The following is a 15,451-nucleotide window of genomic DNA, read 5'->3' as shown; positions in this document are numbered from 1 at the left end:
TCATTTAATCTTACAAAATATTAGATTCAAAAAAGTTATATATCTAAGGAGCGTAGAAAAAAATAAACCATCATTTCAGATTAACTGTCAATGTATTTAAACAACGGAAAACAGAAATATATTGCATTCATTAGAGTTTTAGTTCATTTCAATGTTGGTGAATTGCCCTTGAAATCCAGTTTAGTACCGCTTGTGACTGCGGTGGTGATCGATGACAGCATTCATGTTTTAATTTTGATAATCGTTCGGAAGACCTGTATTATCGAATGCCGGAATTGGTGCGATGGCCAATGGTTTGTCGAAAGGATCTGGTTTAGCAGTAGGGGTGGAGCTGGAAATTCCGAAGCCAACTATGTCACCCATTGGAAAAGGTTTTTCGAAAGGATCTGTGTCCCAGGGTCTGGGCGCTGGGAAGTTGCCCGAGTTGAATTGGAATTTAAAAGGTCTCCAGCAGAGTTCTCCAGGAAAGAATCCTTGAGGGCCTGGAGCAGGAGAATAAGGCCCTGGGACAAGAGTTTGTCCCATTCCGGGACCTAGATCAATCCGTGGTCCTAAGTTAGGATTCTGTAAAATACCGGGACCTAGATCAGGAATCTGTGGTCCTGGGTTAGGACTCTGTCTATTACCGGGACCTAGATCAAGAATCTGTGGTCCTGGGTTAGGACTCTGTCTATTACCGGGACCTTGATTAGGATTCGGTGATCCTGGGTTAGGAATTTGACGAATTCTGGGACCTTGGTTAGGAATTTGACCAATACTGGGACCATGGTTTTGAATTTAACCAATACTGGGACCTTGATTAGGAATTTGACCAATACTGGGACCTTGGTTAGGAATTTGACCAATACTAGGACCTTGGTTAGGAATTTGACAAATTCTGGGACCTTGGTTAGGAATTTGACCAATACTGGGACCTTGGTTAGGATTCAGTGATTCTGGGTCAGGAATTTGTCCAACACAGGTAACAATGTCACCCTGATTAGACATTTGTCTTTGTCTCGGAGCAGAGTAGGTTTGATAGCTCTCCTGAATGTTCCAGCCATTATCACCATATTGTCGTTGACCATAGTTAGAATATGGGTTTCCATTCGGTTTGCAAAGCAAACCTGGAGCAAAAATTGCTGCTACCTAAGCAAACAATTGTTAATCATTAATCACTGCACTGTTTTCATTATCATTTAAAATAAAATGCTTACCAAAAATAATGCCACTTTCATCATCGCGCGTTACAATGATAACTGTAGCAGCAGCAGCTTTATTCGGCTTTTTGTACACAATTGAAGAAAGACCACAAAGACTAACTTAGAATTTCCAATATTTTTGCTTGTTGTCTGGTTATCCCTGCTCCGTCAACAAAAAATCCCAGATAATATAACACAAAGAACTTGAGACAAAGGCATCAAGTGATTAGAATAATTATCAAAAAATGCCCTGAAAAAAACCCAATATATTTTTTTACAAAGCATTACCTTCTTATTAGCTAAAATTGATGAACTTCGTACGAATCTGATGAGTGCTCCTTTGTCCCGGGGTTTTTTTTACTCAAATCGATTTAGATCTCCGCCGAAGAACTGCATTCCTTTTTACTCTAATGTCATTGTATAAAACAGTGGTCAGCTATTCTCAGTACAGTATCTATCTTACATCAACATGAAGACCTACCACTTTCTATTGGTAAGTATTTGATCAGCATACAACGTAATCATTAGCTTAACTTGGTATGTTAGTTTGCAGTTCTCATAACGGGATCAAGGGCTCAACCCGTTAACCCAGAACAAACTCCTACAAAATGGATCTTCGAACTGGTGGAAGATACCGAGGAACTGATTCCAAACCTTCTATATCTTCTGGAAGATATAAGTGACTCTCACACTTGGGAACTGAAACCGTATTCTAATGACTCGATGGATACTTGGGACTACGAGATCAAGGTTCCAACAACCTGGACAATAGACGCGATGAAGAATGCTGAAGTTTTAGAAATCGAGGATGGTGTCAGCATGGAGTTCTTCCTTGAACCTACAAATGGTGAGCTAGGAGTCATGAGAGCTTCTCGTAACGTTCCGCATTTGCCGCTTAAAACTTCAGCTGTTCTGGAGTTGGACTCTAGGAATCCAGTGACTTTGAAGCAAGAAAACGGTAAAGTGTCTTTAGCGTTTAACGTTTGAAAAGTGCAAAATTAAAAAAAAAAAAGATGTTTGTGTTTTTTATGAAAATATAAATTGCAAGCTTTAATAAAGTTTTTTAGAAATAAAATTTGGTATTATTCTCACCCACTGTTTATTGTTTCACGAGATCTATAACATGTACGTTGATGTAAGCTTGCTGGAATTGTGTTAATTTGGAATTTCAAGGTCACAAATAATGGAAACACAGAATAGTTGCAGAAATATATTTATTGAATATTTCTTGACAAATATAGTATAAATAATAAAAGTAAATGTTACCATCACCATACAGAAACTTGTTTAAATACTAGATTCTTGAAAAATGAGATTAATTTAGAAATTAAAAATATCAAATAGATAATGATTTTATTCTCCTCCAAAGGCTAAAAATTTTCACAAAAATCGTTATTAATATTGTAACGGATAGCGGTTAGGGTAGTTGTTGGAATTTCTCATGTTGTTATTTAGATAATTGTTGGAGGGTTGACTGTAGAAATTTCTAGTTTCTTGGGTTGGATAATGTTGATAGGGATGATTGTTGGAATTTTTGATTCCCTGGTTTTGATAATTGTAGTAGAGATGATTATTGAAATTTGGAACTTGCTGGGTTTGATAATGGTGGTAAGGTTGTTGATTAAAATATCCAGTTCTGTCGTTTGGAACTGGAAAATTTTCAAAAAACGAATAATTTGATGGAAATTGAGGAATTTGGTATGTTGGAGGTGTTGAAATATATACAGAACGTATTTCAGGGATAAGCGAGGGAGGAAATTGGGGAATTGCAGGAATACGAGAAAACATTGGTGGAACTAGTGGGAACACTTTAATGACTGGTGGAATTGATTGAAACGGTGCTTGATTGTGATTAAGGAGATCCACGTTGTACTTAGCATAAGGCGGAATCACTAAGTCAGGATTTTTGTCATTGTTATCTCCTGAAGAGACAGATGGTTTAGTATTACGATTTTCTAAGCTTGTAGGTTTAGGTTCCACAAGTCGAAGTTTGGGTTGATTGTCATCATTTTTCTTAGGTTTTATAAAGTCAGGCTCAGCAATATCAGCAGATATGTCAAACTTTCCGGGATGGGAGTTGATAAATTTGGCTTCTTCGTCTTTGATAAGTTCAGCTATCCGATGGAATCGATGTTTTTTGTTATCAATGGGAGATTGAGTTGTCACGTCGTCATTCTTCGAAATCATTGAAGACTCAGATTCACTCACGTTATTTTTTAGAAGTACTGGAGATTCGGATTTGTTTCCATCATCAATTGAAGTGGTTGAAGGAATTGGTGTGTTTTCGTTGTCAATTGGAGTAACCTTAGGTGATGTTTCTGTATCATCATCAGCTGAAATAATTGAAGGAGTTGTTGTCTTTTCATCATCAACAGAAGTAACTGGAAGCGTAGGTTCACTTTTATCATCAGTAGTAACGTTAGATGACACTCCAGTATCATCATTAACTAGAATAATTGAAGGAATCGTCGTTGTTTTATCCTCAACAGAAGCCACTGGAAGTTTAGGTTCACTTTCATTATCAACTGAAGTAACTTTAGATGATGTATCTTTTCCATCATCAACTGGAGCTACAGAAGGCGTTTTAAGGAGAAGGGGAAGAGGAAGAGGATGTGTAACTGTAGTTGTAGGTTGATTGTCATTGTCAACTAAAATAACAGAAGGATTGAGCTTATTTTCATCAATTAAGTCGTTGAGATCCTTGAAAATATTGTTCAGCTTCAGTGTATTAGGTAATTTAGTAGCTCCATCAACATCTTCATCGCTTTTAGTAGTGGATTGACCTTCCAATTCGTCGTCGTAGTTCAAAGCTTCTCGGAGAGTGTTGATATCATGTCTAGGCTCTTGTTTATCATCTTCGTCGTCTTCTAGTACCAAAGGTCGGTGAGTCACAATTTCGTTTAGAGATTTGAATAACTCAAGGTTAAATTTAAAGGTGTCCTGAGGCTTGATGATAGTAGACTTGCATTGTGAAATCAGCAAGATTGCTAGCAGCTACGGAAATAATTAACAATGATAAGAGAATATTAATCATTGAAATTTCACATTTTACTTATTTTTATAAAGCTTCCGTTGTCATTAATTGAATAAATAGAATGTGTGATGGATGAATTATTAATATTACTGTATAATTTATCATAGACTATAAAGACATTTTTAGAAAAAAGAAATAATATTTGAATTAAATATGTTAACCCTTACCGATATAATTGATTTAAACTTCATCTTTATCTACATGGAACTGATAAAAATAAAATAATGCTTGGTTTTATAAGAGAAGAATCGAATAAAACACAGCTATTAATTGTCTTTGTGACATATTGACAATAAATTCTTTAGTGGGTCGTAAATTATAAGGCTTATTTAAAAAAAAAAAAAAAATCTAATTAATTGTGTTTTAATTAACAGAATTCCCAATTACTGCTCTTTGTTCTGGATAGAAGATATCGAAACACTTATATCATTATTCGTTATCACCTTTGAGTTTTTTCTAAACTCATAATTAAAAACAATTAATTGTATACATTGAAACCTAGGAAATAAATTTACTATTTCATATATAGCCACATTTTTTTTTTTTATAGCTTATGTATTTGAGCGGAAAACGTATTAAATTGTTAATAAATTTCTGGGTTATTAATAAATTCATTTGAACCTAAGTTCAAATTTCAGTTACTGGGGTGATTGATATAAAAACTGCTGGTGGATTATTTTTAGCAGTAGTCGTTCTAACGCATCAAGATGAAGTTCCAGCTCCTGTTCATGGTAAGTTTTTTCCCTTAAAAATTATTATAGAACTATAATCTTGTTTTTTCCTGCAGTTAGTTGCTTTGTTCGCAACGTCTTCGCATTGCGAGTTCTATGTGTATCAATTCCCTCTCCTGAGCTCAGGCCCTCCAGCAGGACCACCTGGACAGTGGAACATTCGACAATCATACGAAAACTACAACAACAACCCAGGAAACCCCGGTAACCAGTTCCCTGGTTTCACCAACGATCCTTTCTACAATCCGATCATTCCGAAAGATCCAAAAGCTCCAGAAAAAAAATCATACCAGAATTACAACATGGAAGCGAACTACCATGTGAGCTCCAAGGATGACCCGGCTCTGAACAAGGATCCGTTTAAATCGTTCGAGACGAATGTTCAAGTCTCTCATTACAAGAACAATCAAGCTTATTCGTATGGGAATGTTTAGTATAGATCCAGAAGTTAGGATTGAATAGTTATTGAAGGGATGTTTGATGATATTTTGTGCTGATCTATTGTCTGTACTTGATGTAACTTGGTAATAAACTGAAGCATTTATCTCATTTTTTCGTAACTACCGTTTTTCTTTGTAATTAGTAATTTTTCTTTGCTAATCAATTGATCATTTGTTAAAGTAAAAAACTTAGCTGAAGTCCAAGTGAGTCATCACTTACATCACTTATGAGTCATGTCAGATTAATAATAATTTTTTTATGATAGGAACATTAACGACCGGTCGGTAAAAAATTTATCTATTAATATAATATACCATTGTTTTTCAAGTAAAAAAAAAACCAGTCTGATTTACACCATGCGGTTGAACATACTGATAAGTAGCACAACTAATCTTCCATTGTACTTATTTCATTGAATTACACCGAATAAATTATAATTTTCCAGATTTTGACGATAGCGATCATAAGATTGGGGCTTATCGACGCTCAAATTCCCCAAAATGACCAACCAATTGCCTGGACAAGCCAGTACAACTTCCAAGCTCAAGCTGTAACTCTTTACGAAGACATCGAAAGTCCCGCCGAAGATCGCGGCAATATTGACGCTGTCACTTCTAACCAGAACCATGAGAATTCCCAAATGAGACTTGTAACTGCGTAAGGTCGCAAAAGCAACTTGGAATATTGATATGAATAAATAAAATTACAATTTCAATAAATAAAATTATATCTCCAAATCATTCCACTGAAAAAAAAAAAAATTTCTACCCCACTACTGTAATTGGTATTGTCTACACACGTGATATGGCGCCAGTAACTCCTCCCACTAATTTCCTCCGAATGAAATAATAAATCCCGATCAAAGACTACCGATATTAAATAAAAATAATAATAATCAGAAACAAAATAACAAACAGAATCTCGATTGGACTATGGACACTATAATTATCCTCCCAAGGTAATCATGGGCAGATAATTCCAGTGAGCATCCATACAAGATATTATACCGCAAGTTGAGCCACTGTGTTCCGCAAAATTAGTATTTCCATTACCGGCTACTGTACAGGATCAAGTATAAGTAATGAGTTACTTTTTTCAATCAAATACTCGAAAAGAAGAGGAGATGCCCCAGGAGGGACCACCTACACCTGTCCGAAAAAGTCTTAGTCTTGTGTACGCTCAAGATTTATAGACTGTTTCGATGCAGGTGTAGATAGAATTCACCTGGGTTAGAGTATTAATTTGATTTATTTTAGAGAATTCTTAATTGAATCGTCTGATTATAAAATACTTTTGTTGTAGTAACAAAGTGACTTTGTTGCTAAAAATAGTTGTAAAATATGGTTAACTCTGCAGGCTATCCCTAGTAGAAATAATCGAGTTTTCACTCGATATAAACCAGTAACTGGCCAGTGATATCGATCAAAAACTCGAAATCGCGCCATCTACAACTAAATCGTAAACATTGGTCACACTGACACTGTACCTTTACGAGTGTGTGTGTGTGTGTGTCTGTTTATTTTTCTCTATTAACCTGTACCCATTATTATTGTAAAAAATGGTAAAAAACAGTCTAAATAAATAAAAATTCGTGTATATTAACGTGTAAATAATTTTCAATATATATTACAAAATAGATGCAGTAAAAAAAGTTGACACAATAAATGAATTGCGAATGTCGGCAATAAAAACAAATATTGCAGATTGTTATTTAGACGAGTTGTTGTTAAAAATTTTACAAGCTGGAGTTTTTCCAGAGTTACCAATAACTAGAAAAACATTTTTAAATAAATGTAGTGTATCTCCTGAAATTGAAAAAATTCCAAATGCTGATGAACTTATAATGAGTTAATTTGTTTACTTCAGTGTTGATAGAAGATCATCTTACAGCAATTATTAATCCAAGTGTTCATAAACAAAACTTAATATTTTTACAATTTAATATGGATGGAATAAATTTGATTATAACGAAAAACTAAATGAATATTTTTTTAATTATCTCCAATTAAAAATAATTATTTTATTATTTCATTGTTAGATTTATTATAATTACTCTATTAGTCTAATGATATTATCTATTATATAATATAAATATAAATGATAATTTTAAATCATTTCGTTTATTAAACATCATTTTTATTTTATCTGACAATTTTAATAACCCCTGATAACCTTAAAATTCTAAATTGACAGTTTCACTAAGGCTGCCATGTTTTATGACTGATTGGTTTATGATAAACAATAAAAAAATTTGTTGTTATCCCGACATAATAATCATATTATTTCAAAAAATTGATTAACATATAAATACAATATAACCTAGACTGTTATCATAACATATCATTCGTTATCCTTACGATAACAAATTCATTTTGCGTTTTTCTAAGAAAATTTCTTATCATTTATTTACTACACTTTTATATGACACATTATTGAACAATAGTCGTTCTGTTATTTACAAAAAAATTAATCTACAAAATTCTACGGAAAACCCACAAAAAAAAGTGTTTGACGTAAGTTGTTTACTCATCGCTCCAACTTTGTAGCATTTTATGACGCTGATATCATTAACTGCGTAAGCATGATGTAAACTAACCAGATTTTTCTCCGCAATCGACTTCTTATTCATCGTCTCTCATGGTATTTAAGACTCTTCCGTTCCCCACAATTTCAGTTTGACAAGATCTTCAATCGACTATAGTCAATAGACAACAAACACGAACGCATGATGATGAAAGCAAGTCTTCTGATAGTAAGTATCTTCCAATTACTCAAAACTTATATTCGGAGCAAGTATAAATTATTTCTGCCATTAGATCGCAGTCCTGGGATGCGTGTCCGCTAAAGTGATCACGATTCCTCCAATTTCTGCTCCAGAAAGTCCAGAAAGTTCAGTGCCCATAACCTGGAGCCTGGAAATAAAATACAATCCATCACCTGCGGATCTGAATACCGACTTTGAGCCACCGCAGCCTTGGATTATGAAGCCTGTTGAGGAATTCAGTGATGGCAATCTGAAGAGCAGCGTCAGGATCAAGGTTCCCAATGACTTCTTCAAGAATGCTTATAACCAAATTTATGCTTGTGGAATTTTCAGTTCGACTAGATATTTCTATTTAGAGAATCTTGAAGGCCCTTCTTCTGTGTTTACTTATCCTTCGAAAAGCAACGGAGTTGCTGATGATTCTGAGCTCTGGGAAGTGGACACATCACAAAAGCTTGAAGGATACGAAAGTGGGGGGTCAGTTACGTATCAGTTCTCTATCCGGCCGGCAGAAGCTACAGAGTAAAAAATTTTGTGAAATATTGGAACTGGTAGGATGTAATAACACAATAGTGTGTTAAGAAGACTGTTTGTAGATATAGTATGCATGAAAAATTTAACACATTAAAATTATTGAATTGTTATTGAATTGTAATATTTTAAATAAAAATTTTTTATTATTAAAATTAATCTCAGACTTTTTAAATTATTATTTAATTATTATCTTGGCTAAAAAATAATTTTTTTTTTTTTTTTCCCCTGAGCAAGGAGGGCCTAGAGGTCAACCTTATCGATTTGAACGGCGATCACTCAGAGAATAGAAACAAATGCTGACCAAATAACCGAAACAATAAAAGCACCTTTAAGTGTTTGCTTGTCGTCAAAGAAGGCAAATGTTTGGATTAAAAGGCGGGTACTTTGAGATGAACCGGACCGGATATTGTTCTTAAGACCAGGAGGGGTATTAAGCCCCTTGCTGGCCTTATATCCTCGTGACTAGACAAACAAATAGCAATGTTGTGTAGTGTATGTGTAAAAGGACAAATCGTTAGCGATAAATTAACCGACGGTGTCGGTGTCGCTGTCGTCTCACCCGAGTAAGAAACACAAGTTACCCGCCAAGACATTTTGTGATCGAAGATAAACCAGTATATGCCTTTGCTTGTATACATACTGAGCTGTATGGAGCCAACGTTGGGTACTGGGACTTGCTGCTGCTGCTGCTGAGGACAATGCATGTAAGACGGATGTTTAAACACTGAGAACTATTGTCGAGGTATTTAACGGGCGATATCAAGAAGAACGGGAGCAAACAACCGAACCGACTATTTATTCTATAAGGGAGTCAGATATCTTGATAAAGGACTGACGTTCAACTTATCTGATAAATCATACGCTTTTTTATTTAAATATTTGCTCACCATTTTTTTATTGTCAAATTTCCTCTATTGACTTGAACAAATCGTATGTTATGATAAAGTCTGGGGTGTAAGGTATTTATATTCTCGGTCAAAAAATTTAAGGGGGTATTCTGGTCGATTTTCTCGAAACTACGTTTTTTGAAGTGGTTGACATGATATCTCAAGATCTACCGCACCGATTTCTTTGAAATTTAGTGGGAATCTTTATTATATATCTCTCTATCGTGTCTGCCATGGATTTTGAAAAATTTTAATTTGGAGTATTTTTAAAAAATTCAAAAAGCCAAAAAATAATCTAAAAATCGTCTTAAAAAAATTTTAAAATAGTCATGAAAAAAATCGTGAAAAAAATCCTAAAAAATCTTAAAATAGTCTTGAACAAAACCTTGAAAATCTTAAAATAGTCTTGAAAAAAAAAAATAGTCTTTGAAAAAATCTTAAAATAGTCTTAAAAAAATCTTAAAATAGTCTTAAAAAAATTTTTAAAATAGTCTTGAAAAAAATCTTAGAAAATCTTAAAATAGTCTTAAAAAAATCTTATAACCAAATTTCAAAAATCTTCTCTTGGAATTTTTTTTTTTTACGTCTTAAAAAAGTCTTAAAATAGTCTCTATTTGTGTCACGTTTAAGATCTTAAACAAACGACAATTTTAAGTCGATTTTTTTTTACACGGGATTCAAAACTTCAAAATTTTTGTTAAAAAATCAAAAAATTCCAGTTCCCAATAAAATAAAAAAAAATTTCTAATAATCACGCAGTTCAATAGTTCGATAAACAAGCATAATAATAACAACAATAATTAATACATATTCAAATGATGATAAATACAGATACGTCATGTAGCTTCGGTTTAAAATAAATCCGAGCGTTATTCAAATGAACAAAAACGAGTTATAGCCCAAAATCTATATTTGAGGCCTCGGAAATCTGGTAGCTGAATAAATTACTATCTATAATTATTATTATAATTATAATAAACAACAATTTATAATGAACCGATATATTTGGATAGGATTATAAATAGTTTGTTTGCTGTATTGCTTTATTTTATTTTATTTGGAATTTAATCTTGGTTATCGCGTATTATTAATATGGGCAATCATTCACCAACCCTTTGCGACCTTTTCGGACCCTTATCATATGCCATAGGCGTCTCGAAACGTGATACATTTATTAGAACAGGATTAGGTTGTGAAATATACTGTTTTTTATGGAAAGAAAAATAGCTTTTCCAAACTTTTTTTTTTTATTTTTGTAATTAAAAATAATTTTTTTTTTAATGAAAATAATTTTTAAGGGAGACAAAAAAAATTACGACGAGTTTTTTAAACCCTGGAAATTTTTTAAGGGCTCGAAAAAATTTAATAAATTTAAATAAAAATTCTTTTAATTTTTTTTTATTGGAAAATTATTAGAAGCAAAAAAAAAAAAAAAAAAAAAAGCAAAAGTAAGAGATTTAGGTAAGTTTATAAATTTTACGTCTTTTGAGTATTATGAGAAGAAATATTCGAGTGTTATTATTGATAAATCCGATGCAGAATAAAATAAAAGCATTATGTCACGTAGGAAGTTATTTCCGTTGGTTCTATATGCTAATTCGCTCGCTAAATCTCAATGTCCAGCTCAAGTACGTCATTCGTATCCTGATCCTAGGGCTCTAGTTGATATGGAAAGGATATTGAGTGCTCAAGAGGATTCTGTGATTGATAGGATGCATTAATGCTATTCCGAGATATTATTCATTTCTATTTTCTTAATTATTTCCATTTTTTCTAAGAATTTCTCTAATTTTTGAAAAACTATAAAAATAAATAGGTTAACATATCATTTTGTTAGGACAACAGATTAATTTAATGACGTACAATAAAATATCTCTTAAAGTAGTTGATATGTAAATTTTTAGAATGAAAAATTGCACTAAGCTGATTTATTAACAAAATTTTTAGTCATTTATTTGGAAGAAAAAAAAAATTTTTTATCCGTTGCCATACAGGGAAAGAAAATTATACGGAAAATTACGATGAAAACATCGTAATTTTTAGTATAGGACATTGTTGTGCCGGACCAGAACTCAAACATCATAATTTATACGATGCAACATCGTAAATTTTTTTCAAAGAATTGTACTGTTCAACCTTACGCACCACTACAAGAAAGATTACGATGTTGCTATAATAATATTTTTTCGATCACTCAAATTAAAAAGAAGTTTAGGTCACCGAAAAAATAATTCTGAACCACCGAGGAATCGAACCCGGTCTCTCTCCGTCTCAAGCCCAAGGCTTATCCTCTTACGCTATCTGAGGAAATATTCAAATATTCTGTTCAGTCAGACAATAAGACCCTCCATACAGTAGTTAGTTATCTTTCGGTGGTGGCGTCGCAAATTACTGGACTCTGTCTTTCTTTTATTAAAACATATAGTATGCGTCCTTATTCACTTGCTCTTACGGAAAAAAATTTACTAAATAACATCGTAATTTTCAATAATTCAACCATCGCAAAAATTCATGAGTAAATAGTCATTTTCGAAATATAAAATCATAGAAGTTATGATATTGAAATACTAGTCCTGGATTACGATGTTACTATTGTAATTTTTCATATGATTTTTTTTCCGTGTAGATATTGACATGAGTGTTATAATTGTGTGCAGTTGGTACAATAATCATTATTTGTCCTACAATCCATGAACTCGAGTAATTACTAAAAAAATTCAGTATCAAAAAAAGACAAATTAAATAATGTATTTAAATTGTATCATTAAAATAAGAAAAAAAAAATTTCTTGAACCAAGAAAATTATAAGGAAGACCGAAGTTATTTTGGAGCAACAAGAAATTTTCTTGGCTTAAAAAAATTTTAACTTCATTCAAAAAATTTTCAATCTTCCTTAAAATTTTCTTGACTTGAGAAAATTTACGTTTGACTCAAGAATTTTTTTTTTCTGTGTACCCTAAGGAACAATAATAACTCAAAAGACTAAATTAGCAAAAAAGAGCTCATTAGTGAAATCCATCATCGGGTTCTCTGAATCGGATTTTAATTTTACCCGATTCGTTTCAGCAAATAATGATAATAATAATAATAATAATAATAATAATAATAATAATAATAATAATGAAAGTAGCGTAGCATTAGCGAATATTGTGATGATCAATATATGAGGTGGATGAGTGTAATCTAGGAAATTATAGAGCTTTTCCATGCGCACGTGCACTTAAACTTTAAGACTAGTCATATCAGTAAGACTATTTTTTGCTCTGCAAGTCTCATAAATGTCGGCTTTACGCTTCATCTCGTAAATTGTCGTTTCTATGCACATTTACCATCCTCAGATATATTCCGCCGAATGTTTAATACCTCAAGTTTATATAATTACGAGGAAATAAGCCCAACTATCGAAAAATATAATTTACTTCAGAGAATGTAATTTTCACTCAAATACTCTTTAATTCTACTTACTTAGCTCGACAGCTTGACAACCCTGATCATAAAGTCACAATACTTAACATTGTATCCAAGCTCATGCAAATATTTCACGAATGAATTTGTCACACATTAAATTATTTTTAGATCAAAGTTATAACAATAAAAATTACTCTTCTGTTCAGTGTAAGTAGCTCTTATTTTTAAGCACCTACATGACCTCAAAAATTTATTTTTTTTTTAAATTTACCTTTAAAAATTCAAAAAAAAATTTTTTTTGATCAAAATTTCAAAACACGGAAAATTAGAGTCGACTTCGGGCTTCGATATCTCAGAAACTATTTGTCGGAAGTGCATGTCGCTCAAAGGGAAGTTGTAGGGGAGGTTTCAAGCTTCAAAAATCACTCATCATATAAGCTTTTTCATGAAGTGGAAAAAAGTTACGGAGCTTGAAAGTTAAAATCAGAAAAAGATGAACTTAAGAACTGGAAAGTTGTACCGAAATTCCGAGGACAATTACTATTAAGGTTATTATTATGAGGACGATCGAGTCTGTATAGAATAAAAGGGAATTGTATGCGGGCCAGTACTAAATCTTCAGGCTGCGATGGCAGTTAACAAATGAGTCAATGACAACTTACGAGCAAGTTGGTCTTTTTATCTTAATAATATTTTTAGTTTGGTCTCTCGGTCTCTGGCATTATACTTATTATATTATAGTATCTATAGGCGAGGGCATTTAAAAAATAACCATCGACATAATAACAATAGTAATAAAAATAAATATGAATTATTAATCATTTTTTGACACGTCAACCTCTGTAATATCTGTCGGATAGTCGTTAGTTAATGGGACTCAATAATTTAAAATATAAAATAATCGTTAATTTCTCGGAATGTTAGATCGGTTTGCTCATAATCGACGACTGAGTCCAGTATACAGAGGATGAGGCCGTGAGTTACTGATTGTAAAAAAAAAATAAATTGTAAAGGAAAGGATAAAGCCAAGCCCCAGCCGCCGGCTCTCAGTCGCTGAAACTCGGGTCATTTGTGGGCCCAGCTCGAGTTAGATTAATTGGATTAATTAGACATTAGTGCTCTCACTCGGGGCTATGCATTTGTGAAGAATTAGCTTCGATATTTTATTTATTATCTCATTTATTTTATTTCTGTTTTTTTTTTTTTTTTTTTTTTTTTTAAATATTTTACATCAGAATTTTTATTGTTGTTGTAATTTTTGTTATTGTTCCTGTTGTCATCATTGTTGTTGTTGTCTTTGTTTTATGGTAGTTTTTGTTATTGTTGTTGCGATTATTATGTTTGACAATTTTTTTGTTGTTATTATTATTGTTGTTGTTGTTGTAGTTTTTGTTTTTATGGTAGTTTTTGTTGTTGTTGTTGTTGGTATAGTTCTTTTTGTAGTTCTGAGTGTAGTTTTTGTTGTTGTAGTTCTTGCTATAATTTTTGTCGTCATTGCTTTCGTAGTTGATCTTGTTGTTGTTTTAATTTTGTTCTTTTTATTATTGTTCTTGTTGTTATAGTTATTGTTTTAGTTTTTGTTGTAGTTCTTGTTATTGTTATAGTTTTTATTTGGTTTTTCTATAGTTTTGATTGTTGTAGTTCTTGTTGTAGTTTTTGTTGTTTTATTTGTTGTTGTTGTAGTTGCTGTTGTAGTTTTTGTCGTAGTTTTTGTTGTTGATGTTGTTGTTGTTGTTGTTGTTGTTGTTGTTGTTGTTGTTGTTGTTGTTGTTGTTGTTGTTGTTGTTGTTGTTGTTGTTGTTGTTGTTGTTGTTGTTGTTGTTGTTGTTGTTATTGTAGTTCTTGCAATTTTACTTTTTAACCCTTCTCATATTAATAAACCCATCTCATCATATTAATACACCAGAGACAAATCCTCACTCTCTTAATTATATAGATTATTCATAAATCGAAAAAAAAAATAAGCACTCCCTGTTTCTCCATTTACAATTCGTCAATTTACCAAAATAAATGAAACAAAGCATTTGAAGTGTCTCTCATCCCCAGACAAATAAGAAACAGAGCCTCCTCCGGATCGGGTCAGACAAAGGCAAATGAAACCGATTATTTGATATCTACTTAAATATTCTTACCGACAATGCTCTCATTTATTATTATTATCGTCATTATTAAATATATTATATTTTTTGTGAAGCATTGGGGGGTTTAAGACCCCAGACAATTCGCCAGACAATAATACGATTACATTTCGTTTCCGTTTTATTAAAGAAACAAGATATCGCTTGTCTTACCAATGAATTCACTCGTTACTAATTTTCATCTTATTGTCTCTCTTGTCCCCCTGCACTCTTCCTCCTTGTTCCTTGCCACAGAGATACTCCCGGATACTCACTCAGTAATTCGATATTTGAATATCGCGCCACGGAGCCGGATACGACGTTTCAAGTTTTGTTCTGGGGGTAATAAGGAGA

The 15,451-nt window shown here is 32.6% G+C and overlaps 2 protein-coding genes across 2 annotated transcripts; both read left to right on the top strand.

The window, feature by feature from the left end:
- The first annotated feature begins 1,650 nt into the window (after positions 1-1,650).
- On the top strand, positions 1,651-2,168 carry LOC141532388 (uncharacterized). The gene is made up of 2 exons (XM_074250718.1): positions 1,651-1,674; positions 1,728-2,168. The coding sequence occupies exons 1-2, from the start codon at positions 1,651-1,653 to the stop codon at positions 2,166-2,168; spliced, it is 465 nt and encodes a 154-aa protein (XP_074106819.1).
- Positions 2,169-8,031: 5,863 nt separating this feature from the next.
- LOC141532231 (uncharacterized) lies at positions 8,032-8,841 on the top strand. Its single transcript, XM_074250474.1, has 2 exons — positions 8,032-8,139; positions 8,204-8,841. The coding sequence occupies exons 1-2, from the start codon at positions 8,113-8,115 to the stop codon at positions 8,675-8,677; spliced, it is 501 nt and encodes a 166-aa protein (XP_074106575.1). The 5' UTR covers positions 8,032-8,112; the 3' UTR covers positions 8,678-8,841.
- The last annotated feature ends 6,610 nt before the right edge of the window (positions 8,842-15,451 follow it).

This window comes from Cotesia typhae, unplaced genomic scaffold, assembly GCF_013202065.1.
Source record: "Cotesia typhae breed Kobodo isofemale line unplaced genomic scaffold, CoteBio_Ctyphae contig_59, whole genome shotgun sequence".
NCBI classification, from domain to species: domain Eukaryota; kingdom Metazoa; phylum Arthropoda; class Insecta; order Hymenoptera; family Braconidae; genus Cotesia; species Cotesia typhae.
The sequence above is the reverse complement of the archived record's forward strand: the minus strand, read 5'-3'. Positions and strand labels throughout refer to the sequence as shown.